Source organism: Phyllobates terribilis, unplaced genomic scaffold, assembly GCF_046119375.1.
Source record: "Phyllobates terribilis strain yellow unplaced genomic scaffold, ASM4611937v1 Scaffold_11__3_contigs__length_659146591, whole genome shotgun sequence".
Classification (NCBI taxonomy): domain Eukaryota; kingdom Metazoa; phylum Chordata; class Amphibia; order Anura; family Dendrobatidae; genus Phyllobates; species Phyllobates terribilis.
In genome coordinates, this window is record NW_027362771.1 from 230,744,188 (window position 1) to 230,756,518 (window position 12,331).

Below are 12,331 nucleotides of genomic sequence, written 5' to 3' on the forward strand. Positions count from 1 at the left end.
GATGAAATCCATTGCAATATGTTGCCACGGAGCGGAAGGCACGGGAAGAGGAAAGAGGCGACCGGCTGGGAGGTTACGGGCACAAGAGGAACAAGCCGCGACAAAATCCGCAACATCCTTGCGCAGGGTGGGCCACCAATAGTGCCAGGCAATGAGCAGAAGAGTCTTCCTCTGGCCGGCATGACCAGCCAGTTTGGACGAATGGCCCCAGAGTAAGACCCTCTTCTGATTCTGAGCCGCTACAAAAGGTCTTACCAGGAGGTAGATGAGACAGGTCAAATGGAGCAACAGTCATAATTCTGGAGGGATCAATGATGTGCAGAGGCTCCTCCTCTAGGTCGGAAGACAGAAAAGAGCGGGATAGAGCGTCGGCTTTAATGTTCTTGTCTGCCGGGCGGAAATGGAGATTGAAGCAGAATAGAGCAAAGAACAAAGACCATGTGGCTTGACGCGGTTTTAGTGTTTGGGCGGTCAGCAAATAAGCGAGGCTTTTATGGTCAGTGTAGATGACCACCGGGTGCAGAGCCCCCTCAAGCAAGTAGCGCCACTCCTCCAGCACTAATTTGATGGCCAGCAATTCTCGATTGCCTATGGAGTAATTGCGCTTGGACGGAGAGAAGAGTTTGGAAAAGAAGCCGCAGGTCACCAATCGTCCGGATGAAGATTTCTGGGTAAGCACTGCTCCAGCTCCGGAGGAAGAGGCATAAACCTCCAGGAAGAACTGTTTATTGCAATCCGTATGGTGTAGCACAGGAGCGGAGGAGAAGGCTTGTTTAAGAGAGATAAAGGCATTCTCTGCCTCAGAAGACCACTCCCTGGGATTTGCTCCCTTACTGGTAAGAGCAGAGATGGGAGCTGTCCGGGAGGAGAAATGAGGAATGAAGAGGCGGTAACAGTTAGCGAATCCCATAAACTGCCGAATAGCCTTCAACCCCTCCGGTCGGGGCCACTTTAAGACGGCAGACACCTTCTCGGGGTCCATCCGCAGTCCAGTCTCAGAGATGATATACCCCAGAAATGGCAGGGAGGTCTGCTCAAAGAGCGGTCGAGCAGAACTAACCAGAACCAGACAGGTCTTATGGCATTCCTAACCCCAACGGAGCACCTCACCTGAGCTCCAATTAAGGACGGGCTCATGTCTCTGTAACCAAGGCAGGCCAAGCAAGAGTGGATGAGAGAGACCGGACAGTACATAAAAGGAGATCTTCTCCGAGTGCAGCATTCCCACCTGAAGAGTTACCGGCGCAGTGACCAACAAGATGGTTTCAGGGAGAAGCTTTCCATCCACAGAGGAAACCGCTAAAGGATTCGGCAGACGAATGGTAGGAATCTGAAAACGCGGCTCCGGAATCCAGATGGGCAGTCTGGAAGAAGCGGGTCTCACCACTGGTAACAGAATCGGACAGAGTCAAGGGCGGAGAGGAAGAACTCTTGCCTGGGACGACCTCTCTGAGCGGTCCTAGACACTGGAGTTTCCCGGTCTCACCGGGCAAGAGCGGATCTGATGCTCTATATTGCCACAATAGAAGCAACTCCCCTCGGCATGACGGGTCTCCTGGCGAGACTTGACCATCTGTACTTGGTCAATTTGCACAGACTCTGGAGAAGACACCCGGGGTACTGCAGGTTGCGAGACTGGACTTTGGAGGACGGGAGCGAGGCGCAGAGGTTTCCTCTCACGGGTCATCTCCTTAGCGCGTTCCAGAAAACGGATGTCAATCTTGGCAGCTAATGACACCAATTCGTCCAGGGAGGGAGGTATGTCACGACCGGCTAGCTCATCCTTGATCCGTCTGGAAAGGCCCTCCCAAAAGGTGGACACCAGTGCCTCATTGTTCCAGGCAAGTTCAGATGCGAGGGTTCGGAAACGCAAAGCATACTGGCCCACAGAGAGACTCCCTTGGCGGAGTCGGAGAAGTGAGGAGGCAGTAGAAGATTTTCGTCCGGGCTCATCGAACACCTTCTGGAAAGCCGCAATGAAAGCCTGGAGATCGGACACCAGAGGATCCCCTCTCTCCCACAGAGGGTCAAGCCACGCCGACGCCTCTCCGGTGAGGTGAGACATGATGAATGCCACTTTGACCCGGTCGGAGGTGAACTGGTGTGCCAGGAGTTCAAAGTGCAGCGTGCACTGATTTATGAAGCCCCGACATAGGACAGGGTCACCACAAAAACGTGGAGGCGCAGAAAGCCGGGGTCCAAAGCAGGTGCCACAGCGCCACTGGGTTGAGGTGACGCTGGAGCGGGTGCCAGTCGGTCAGAGGCGGACACAGTCAGGGTGGACAGCACGTCCAAGAGGGAGTTGACTGTCCGCAGATAGGGAGCCACCGGGTGGTGCAAAATGTTTCGGATCCGGGTGGTGGAACCTCTGTGCTGAGATGCAAGGGGGGACCAGAGGGGCATAACTAAGTGCCAACTCGAACCGACCCTGGCCACACGACAGCTTATTCGACTCCGTGAACCAGGGAGGGACCGGGCAGATGGACCAGGTGCCACTCTGGGACCGACCTTGTGTGAGAGCAGGCGACTCCCATGGGTCAGATGGCTGAAGCAGACAGGTACAGCGGATGAGCACGGCAAGTAGCCAGACGGGTGATACGGGTAGGCAAGCAGGCGGGCACGGCAGGTAGCCAGACAGGTGATCTGGGTAGGCAAGCAGGCGGGCACAGCAGGTAACCTAACAGGTGGTCCGGGTAGGCAAGCCGGCGGGCACGGCAGGCAGACAGGATGGCGGGCACGGCTGTTAGACAGGCTGGCGGGCACTGGAACCTGAGGGCTAAGGAGAGTGTTAGCACACAAACAACAACCTTGCACAGGCACCTCCATTTTGGAGGAGGTGCTTTAAATAGGAGTGGTCCTCTGGCCATTGGCCGGGGACTCTTTAGGACGGTGCCCGCGGCCCCTTTAAGAGGGAGGGAGCACGCGCGCCCTAAGCACAGTGCCCGGGAAGCTGCGCACGGTGCGCACAACAGCAGCAGGGGAGCTGGAGGATGCTGGACCAGGACCGCAGTGGTGAGGGGAACGGCGTCTCTGCCTGGCAGGAGGCAGAGATGCCGGCGCTACAAATGGATACATCTGAATCACTTATTTGGGAGATTTAGACAGAAACTCCCATGTAAAGACTCACTATAGAGCACAGGATAAATGTGATCCTAGTCTTAAAAGTGGTCAAAAAGTGATCCATGTACCCCAAAATGGTATTAATAAAAACTTCAACTCAACCCACCAAAAAAAGTCCCCAATAAAGTCTGTAATGTGTCAACTTAAAAATAGAGGGTTTCCACATTAAGAATAGCACAAAAGCTCTGGAAAAGCGACATGGCCTCCACAATAAGAAACCCAGCACTCCCCAGCCCCACATTGTGCCTAAACCACAGTTAGCATTTTCATGTTTGGCATTACTGAAGTGAGGAAAGGCCAGACCCTGAAGTCTGCAGGCGAGCAGCAGCGTGGAGCCGAGAGCCCACTGTACGAGGGAAATGGCAAAGTCGGGAGTTCCCTATCTCCACCGACTCGGCTGAGGGACCCCAGCTCAGTGGAGTTTCAGCATGGAGCATCTTGGCGGAGGGAAGGGGAGAGATCAGTCCCTCTCGATTCCCCTGGCTCACAGGTACCTTTTTGCTTCTTCTGTTGTAGACCTCTTCTTACTGATTCCTGTCCTGCTAGGCACAGAAAAAACACTGAGGGTGAGGTGAAGGGGGTGGAGGGGGGCTTTAACCCTCTCATGTGTATCCTGTCCCTAGAGGATCAGTGGAACTCTCTCTTGTCGTGCTGTCATGATGGATGACCTGGCAAAACAAGATTGTGCTGTGGCTGCTGGAGATGAAGATTGTGTGGAGGAGAGATCCTGTGAGGACTGAGGAGCTGCACAATGGAGCTATGTGGAGTTGTGAATTAGTCTATATATAAAAATAAAAAAACCTAAGTGTGAATAGTCTGAGGATGTACAGTATTTTGGGGCAAAGAAATATGGATAATGTTACTATATGGGGCTGCATGTTGGAGAATTGCACAAGGAAATGGGTGCTGCTACTTGTATGGGGTTGCGTATGGGGGGGGGGTGTGATGAAGATGATGAGAGGCTGTGCAGAGAAGGGTATCATCATGCGTGATGCGCCCCAGAGAATGCATCCAAAGTCCATCATGCGTGGTACGCCCTGGAGAGTGCATCTAATGCCATCATGCGTGGTAGCTGATCCATTAATCAGACATCCATTTTTCTTTCATTTGTAATTAATCAGTTTTTTTGCTTACTGAAACCAGTAAGCAAAAAAACTGATTCATTACAAATAAAAGAAAAATGGATGGCTAGTTAACAGATCTGTTTTTCATAGACATCAATGTTAAAAAACGGATCCAACAGAGATCATTTAATTAAAAACGGACTATAAAGTTGTGTCTGCACAACTTTTTTCTCAACAGAATGCTGCTGGATCTGTTCTAATGGATCACTAGTGGACATGTGAACATAGCCTGATGAACAGATAGATGTTAATGTTGGTTAACCATTTAAGCCAGCAGATGTGTCCCTGTATGCCTCCACTGGCACATAGGTGTTAAAAGCAGGGGCATCAATGCTTACGTCTTGTGGAGCCACTTTGTATGGCATAGTCAGGACAAAGTAAAACAGTATTTCAAGGTTATTTTGTATTATAATTCTAGTTTTACAGAATTCATGAATATATCTATGATCGGAAAGCAATGCATCTGTGGGTAAAATTGCAAAAGTTTGGTAATTGGCTACCCACAGGAATGCAGTATCTCCCTGATTTATGGATATATCATATTTATGTGAGGCAAGTATAGAATATTTGAAGGATGTTCAGTAAGATGGCGACCATATTGTTTCTCCAGCAGGTTGCTGAGGAAAATGACCCACATCAGAAATGGGGAACAAAACTAGCTTAGAATCTAATCTAAACAGCAGTTCCCCTCTTACCTCAGCTGAGGGAGGAGTGAGGGGTCTGTTGAGAGCTACATGCATATGGTCGTTCTGTACCACAAACTTTTCAGCGGCGTCTTCCCCGACAGAGACGTCTCACGATCCAATTGTGGAAGGTTTCTTCATTTATCTTTTTTAGTTCACAGTTTGTTTTATGTACAGTATTGTATTTGTTATTTCACTTTTTTTAAACACTGTACTTTTTGCATATTAAATAAAAAAAATTATATTCTAAGAATAGGTCATCAATGTTAAAGTAGCGGACAACCTCTTTAAAGTTATTTTTTAACGATGTAGCATCTATTTGTGGCCAGGAAGGTGTGGTTGAGGTTGTCTATTAGTATTTGACCCAGTTTGTGATTGGTTATGTGACTCAAAGGCTCTTGACAGGCTTCTTTTAAAGGGGTTGGCCACTTTCTTGTTAGTGAAGCCTTTCTCACAAACTACAAAGCATCTCAGTCCATACAACAGCTGCTGGTGAAGCATGTGACCAGACGAGTACGTCAGAGGCCACATGTCCCTCCTCCTTGCATGTCAAAACTAGGTGTGGAAGAAGCAGAGAGAATCTTTGTCATAGCTTTATTCATTCAATTATGATGCAAAACAATAAACAAAATACTGATGTGTGAGTGTGAAAGGAGCTTTAAAAGGGTTGTCCCATTTTAGAAAGATTTTTTTCATAGGTTCTGGAGGCTACCTTATTTTTTTTTTTATCTTATACAGAGTAAAGCTTACCCTACCCGGGTCCCCCATTGCCAGGTCTCCGTTGTCATATCTAAAGCGCTGTGGCCATTGAACTCAGCAGCTCTACCCAAGTAGATGGCACAAGCCATTGAGTTCAATGATTGGCTATAGCACTGTTGATGTGTCGTCAGCGCTGCAGACAACCAGCACAAACCAGGCAGCATTAGAGACTAAGTGCTGGACCTGGGGAGGGCAAGTCATATTTGGTGTTTTATTTTTATTTATTTTTTTATAGCTACTACAGCCTATAAGAGTTTACTCAGAGGGGACAATTCCTTTAAACTCAATTAAGCAGGTCTTCCTTACCAATGCATAGTTCAATACTATAGCAGTGTACCTGAGTCACAGAAGCCATGGTGATGATGATCCGTCTGACAACATTTGTCCCTTTTTAGAGTAGGTGATTTTGGTTCTTCCATCTCCATGTCATTTTTGCTCTGTTAAAACAATTACAATCTTGAATTTTTAAAGGACCATTTTTTAGTTATACCAGAATGAAACCAAAATACAACTCCAATACACACATGCACTTTGTGGTCACATGCAAGGATGCAGGTAAACAAGGATAAATTCGATTGATACCTTGTTGCGCAAATAGTGTGTCTTCCGAGGTGTTAAGTAATTTTTTTCCATGGTTTTATTTAAGGCAGAATTATTATACTTGCTGCGACAGACTGTAAGAGAAAAGTATAATTTATGTAGTCACCAGGAAACATGAGTTGAGTATTGGCATGTGGAGCTCCACTGGGTTGTAATAAAAGGAAAGGAGGGAAATTCCAAATTTCTTACCATCATGACTAGATATGAGCAATTTTATCTTGTCTATATTTTGCTGATGGAGCTTTACTTGTTGCATATAAATTAGCTGAGGCTGATAATAGAATATGAATACATATAGATATCTGACCAACGCCACTACATAATAAAACACTTTGAAAAACACCCCTAACCAGTGGAATGTATAATCTAATATAGTAACAAGACGTTTCACATAGAATACATGGCAAGTATATCAGTGTGTGCACAAATTGTAAAATAACAGGAAAAAAGACTGTCATTGTAAAGAGAAATAGAGTGCCCAAAATAACAAACCTCAGGAAAAAAATGCCCATTCAACTATGTGATCACGTAAAAATATTATAACTGTACCTTAGGGCTGTCTCGTGAACTGTAAGGTGCACAAACACATAGCAGAACCCATTTAAAAGCCTAAGCCTAAGAAATGTATACCATTACTCACTATAATTATATAGTGATAACTACTAAACAGCAATAAAATTCACAAAGATATTTCAATGAGAGTGCACAAGTATTGCCACTACTCTGCCACAAGCTAGAAACTGGGCACTTGTTTCTTCAACACAACAGGGCCAAAAGATCAAACTCCAAAACACTATTTCATGCCATGATAAATTGACTAAGAATAGAAGTGAGAAACACTTAGCTTCTCCTTCAGTAGAAACATGAAAACATGTTGCCCATCCTGAAGAGTTCAACGAAACCTGGGTAATATGGGAGTAATTAATACATTAGGCAAGACACTATATGCAAATCAGGGCTGTGGAGTCAATAAGCCAAACCTCCGACTCCTCAATTTCCATGACACCGACTCCCTTATACATGGCTCATGTTTAAGTGATAAATTTACTGTAGCACGGATTCATCTCAGCTAAAAGTCTACACCCTTAGATCAGGAATAGGGCAGACATTTATAGGACATTTCATAACTTTCCCAAATTCTTATGAAAAAATATTCCCCACAAATTGCACTGAAATAATGTACCCAATTTATTATATATTTTAGGAGTTTGAGTCGGTCCATTTTATACAGACTCCGACTCCACCAAAATGGACACCGACTCCGACTCCACAGCCCTGATGCAAATAAGCTGTTAAGATCTATGAGACATACATGGATCTTTGAGAACCTGCCTCCACATCTTAGTGTAAATAAAAGGGGGTGTTAGCAGTGAGAGACATGTAGAGCAAGCAAGCAAACTGAAAGTCATTACATTTCTCACATTGGTAATGCCCCTTTCATTTAAAATAATCTCTGGAGGCAGATTCCCAGGGAGATCTATGTTCTGCCCATAGATCTTAACAGCTCATTTACATATGCAAAAAAAATCTCTGGAATAAGACATTGGATCTAACATATTAAGGTATCATTTAATCCACCTTTCTATGACCTACGTGCCCATATAGACTACTTAGGAGGGTTGACCCTACTGAAAGATTACCTTAAAAGTCTGCATAAATAAGAGGTACGTTTGCGGAGAAGCTATTTTCCAAATGTCGCAGCAGCTTTCCACTGGATCATTAGAAATGGCATTGCCTACTGTTAATGGCCACATAGTTTTCCAGAAACCACAAGTAAGCAAGGCATTTGCAATTTATTTATAATGATGAAGTAAAGAGCCACTGCAACATTTGGAAAGTGGATGCTCAGCAAACACACCTCAGACATATGCTGCAGAAGTGCCAAGCACTTGCTGTAATATACCACTTGAAATACAATTTGGTTTTCGTTTGAAATTACTGTAAGGTTATGTGCCCACGATGCGTTTTTTAAGCATTTCCGCAGTGGCAATTCCGCTGCAGAAACGCTTAAAAAACGCTTGGTAGAAGGTCTGCCATGTTCCCCAATGATAATCCGCATGTGCTGTGCACAAGCTGCGGAAATTTCCGCTGCGGATTATCATTGCGGAAAAATACGCAGCACTACCAATTATTTTGCAGAAGCGCTGTGTTTTCGCCGCCATTGACTTGCATTGGAACGCATGTAATCCGCATCACTGGATCTGTAGATGCGGAATCTATGCGTTTCAATGTGCAGATGGTACCCGGATCTGGAGAAGAAGAGACTCTCCTCCGGACCCGGGTACCATAGAACCTGTAAAAAAAAGAATAAAACAAAAAATAAACATTATACTTACCTTCTGATGGCCCCCGGTGTCTTTGTATTGGCTTGCCGGCAGATCGCAGTGGACTCAAGGACCTGCCATGACGTCATTTAGTCATGTGACGGGTCACGCGATCGCTGACGTCGGCAGGTCCTTAAATCTACCGCAAGCTGCCAGCAAGAGGAGACAAGGATACCGGGGGCCAACAGAAGGTAAGTATATATTTTTTACCATTCTTTAATCTGGTTGCATGGATTTATATAGTGTTACCAAGTTGACAAGCACTTTCCAAGTGATGCTAAAATCGCTTGGAAAGCACTTGACCACCCGCAAGCGGAAATGCATGTGAAGAACGCTTCACATCCGCATGTCCCTGGCAGGAAAAACGCATGTACAATCCGCATGCGTTTTTTCTGCCAGGGAGATGCAGAAACGCTCAGGAAAAAATCCGGAGCATTTCCGCATCGTGGGCATAGCCTAACAAAAGTTTCCAATGGTCCTGCAATTTTAACCCTTTCGCAACCCTGGGATTTTCCGTTTTTGCACTTTCGTTTTTTGCTCCCCTTGTTCCCCACAATATAGATGAAAAATCGTCCCTTTTTTGTGGATGAAAATCTGACAATTCTTTATACACTCGTGTGAACTTAGCGTTTTGAATTATTATTATTATTATTATTATTGATACAATTTTTGGGATAGGTAACTTTTGATCACTCCCTATTGCATTTTTGTTCGGTGTTGTTGTGACCTAAAAACTGCAATTCTGGTGTTGCAATTTTTTTTTCTCTTAAGGGCATTTACGGATTAAATTAATTTTACATTTTGATAAGTTGGACTTTCAGAGATGCAGGAACACCACGTTAACTTCCTTAATTTTTAATGAGGGAAATTTTTTTATATATATATAAATTTTAGTACACTTAAAAGTCTTGAACATGCAATTGTCCAATCGCTTATACTATATACTGTAATACAATAGTACTGCAATATATAGTAAAAATTACAGTCTCCTACTAACACCAGCTACAAGCTGGCCTTCACAGGTACACTGTCATGGCAGGCATGGAGACCTTCAGTAGGCCCCTGACTGCTAAGTAAACTGATCGGCACTCCGTGATAATGTTGCAGGATAGCATCTCTGAGAAATCTCAAAGATTTTGGCCACAACTGGGGTTAAACCTATACAATCCAATAGTTTCTAGAATCCGTTTTTGACCCCTTTTTGAAAATTTGCAGCACATTTGCTATGCACCAGTCCTCTACAAAAGACTCATCATAATGGAATCATTAAATACACTCTTCAAAATTGAAATTGCAACACCAAAAGGGTACAAAAAGGCTGAGGAGAACAAATAGTGCAAAAATAGGGTCTTATCTGGTGATATGTATCCGGAATCGTATCAATATATGCTGACCTGATCCAGGGTTGTATGGCTGCTGAAGATCCACAGGCGATATCACCAAAAAGAAAGCATAAAATACATGGAAAGTTTGTGGTCCATATCCGTGCTGCCAGCTGTTGAATTAAAGTCAAACGCCAAAGATAATATAAAAATGGTTTCTCTTATTTTTCTATTAGTTTCGAAGTGTATCCCACTTCTTCAGGAAATAAAAACAACACACATTTTTCTTTATTCCTTGAAGAAGAAGTGGGATACACTTCGAAACTAATAGAAAAATAAGAGAAACTGTTATTTTTATATAATCTCTGGTGCTTGCCGTTTCTTCACCAGCTGGCAGCACAGATATGGACCACAAGCTTTCCATGTTTTTAAACACCAAAAAGGAAAAGTTGTGGAATTTTGAAAATCACAGGATCAATAGACATGTTAATGGTACGCAAATGATGAAAAAAGGGAAACCAAACGTTGAAAATTTCTCTATTTATTCAGTATTGTGTAAAAGCGCAATGTGCAAAAGTGAGCATACTTAATCTTGTTGATAGCATACCAAGGCGTTTATGAATGGTTGTCTGAGGAATTTTCTGCCACACTGAAGGCATTTAGACACACAAATAATCATGATCGTCTGCTGACCACTCCCTATGCAATTAATGAGCAGTGACCTCCAAGCAGTGTTCGATGGGGAACAAGTCCGGAGACGCTGCAGGCCATGGTAGCACATTTAGGTCAAGCAAGCTGCTCACTGTAGCATGAGCAACATGTGGCCTGGTGTTGTGTATGTATTGCATTTTGATTATGTCAATGATATAATTTGCAATTTCATCCTACGTATAGCAAAGTGTGAATCCGCAATCTGCAGAAAGAACTACATGCCGCAAATTAAACTACTTCTTGACTGGCCGTAGACTATAAATTCTAAAATATCATTAAATATTAAAGTAGCTGCGCGACTGTAGTACTGGGGACAGTTCGTCTCCCCAAAAAAGAAGTCAGAGAGGGTTTGTTACCTTTTCTGCCTTCCCGATCGCTATATATATAGTGCTGAACAAGTGTTCGATGGGTGTAGGGAGAGAGCAGGAGCTGCTGGGTCTTAAGAGACCTAGTTAGCTTTGCTAAGCAGGCAGGATTAATTTCTTCTTAAAACTGAGGATAGTATGCCAGCCCTCATTACAAGGGAAACTATACTCCCTGACAGAAGTTATGTCGCTTATCCATGTTATGTAAATAAAAGCTTATAACCTGACTTTAAATTCATCCATTGGTTTTATAAATTACTCTTTTGAAAGCTGAAACCCTCCCAAATTTGGTGTAGATTAAGAAAATAAATTGCCATCAATGCTGAAATATTGATCATTTAATGAACACAGAATGGTCAGATTTTGGCAAGACAAAAGTTTTGTCGCCTGGTCATATAATCCTAGTTTACATCCTCACCAGTGCTGAGTAAATGATCGGTTAATTAGTGGGTGTGTATAAAAAGAAACCCAGCACCCCAGATCTTCACTTGAACTGCAACTTGAGCTCTGACAACATGCCAAAAATCCACCCTGCAATGAAAGCCTTGATTATCAAGAGGCTGAAGACCAGATCCACTGCAGAGGTGGCTGGTACCTTTAATATGTCTCAGCGTCAAGTACAAAGAATTAAAAAAAAGAGACTGGAGATGTGTTTGACAAGCCCAGGTCCGGCAGACCCCGCAAGACAACTGCTCAGGAGGAACGTTTGTTGGTTATAAAATCCAAAGCAAGCCCCTCTTCCACTGCAGCAGAGCTCCAACAGGCCTGGTCATCTCAAGTCCCTGTGTCAACTAAACAGTTTGTAGGATTCTGTCTCGAAGTGGCCTCCATGGTCGAATCAGTGCCCAGAAGCCAACACTAAACAAAAGGCAAATAAAAAACAGTGTGGCATTTGCAAAGTCCCACAGCCTGCTAAACAGATGGACTCAGGAAAAGTGGCAGAAGGTGGATTTCTCTGATGAATCTTCAGTAGAATTACACCACAGCCACCGCAAATACTGCAGGAGACCTACTGGAGCCTGTATGGATCCAAAATACACCCAGAAAACAGTTAAATTTGGTGGTGGAAAGATCATGGTCTGGGGTTACATTCAGTTTGGGGGTGTGCGAAACATTTGCAGGTGGAAGGCAATATCAATAGCCTAAAATATCAAGAAGTATTAACTACCTCTTACATTCCAAATCATAAAAGGGGTCAAATTCTGCAACAGGATGGTGCTCCATCTCATACATCCATCTCTACAACAAAGGTCCTCCAGGCAAAAAAGATCAAGGTGCTCAAGGACTGGCCAGCCCAGTCACCAGACATGAACATCATTGAGC

At 44.3% G+C, this 12,331-nt stretch overlaps 1 protein-coding gene across 3 annotated transcripts in view; it reads right to left on the reverse strand.

The window, feature by feature from the left end:
* Nucleotides 1-12,331, reverse strand: part of ZNF800 (zinc finger protein 800) — a 59,611-nt gene that overhangs the window by 35,232 nt on the left and 12,048 nt on the right. For 2 of the 3 annotated variants that reach the window (XM_073652088.1, XM_073652086.1), the window contains exons 2-3: nucleotides 6,269-6,360; nucleotides 6,024-6,123 (exon numbers count right to left, since the gene is read on the reverse strand). In XM_073652088.1, the coding sequence (XP_073508189.1) occupies nucleotides 6,024-6,123; nucleotides 6,269-6,319 (151 nt within the window). In that variant the 5' untranslated portion in view covers nucleotides 6,320-6,360. The remainder of the gene's footprint in view (nucleotides 1-6,023; nucleotides 6,124-6,268; nucleotides 6,361-12,331) is intronic. The other variant, XM_073652087.1, reaches the window with a different exon arrangement.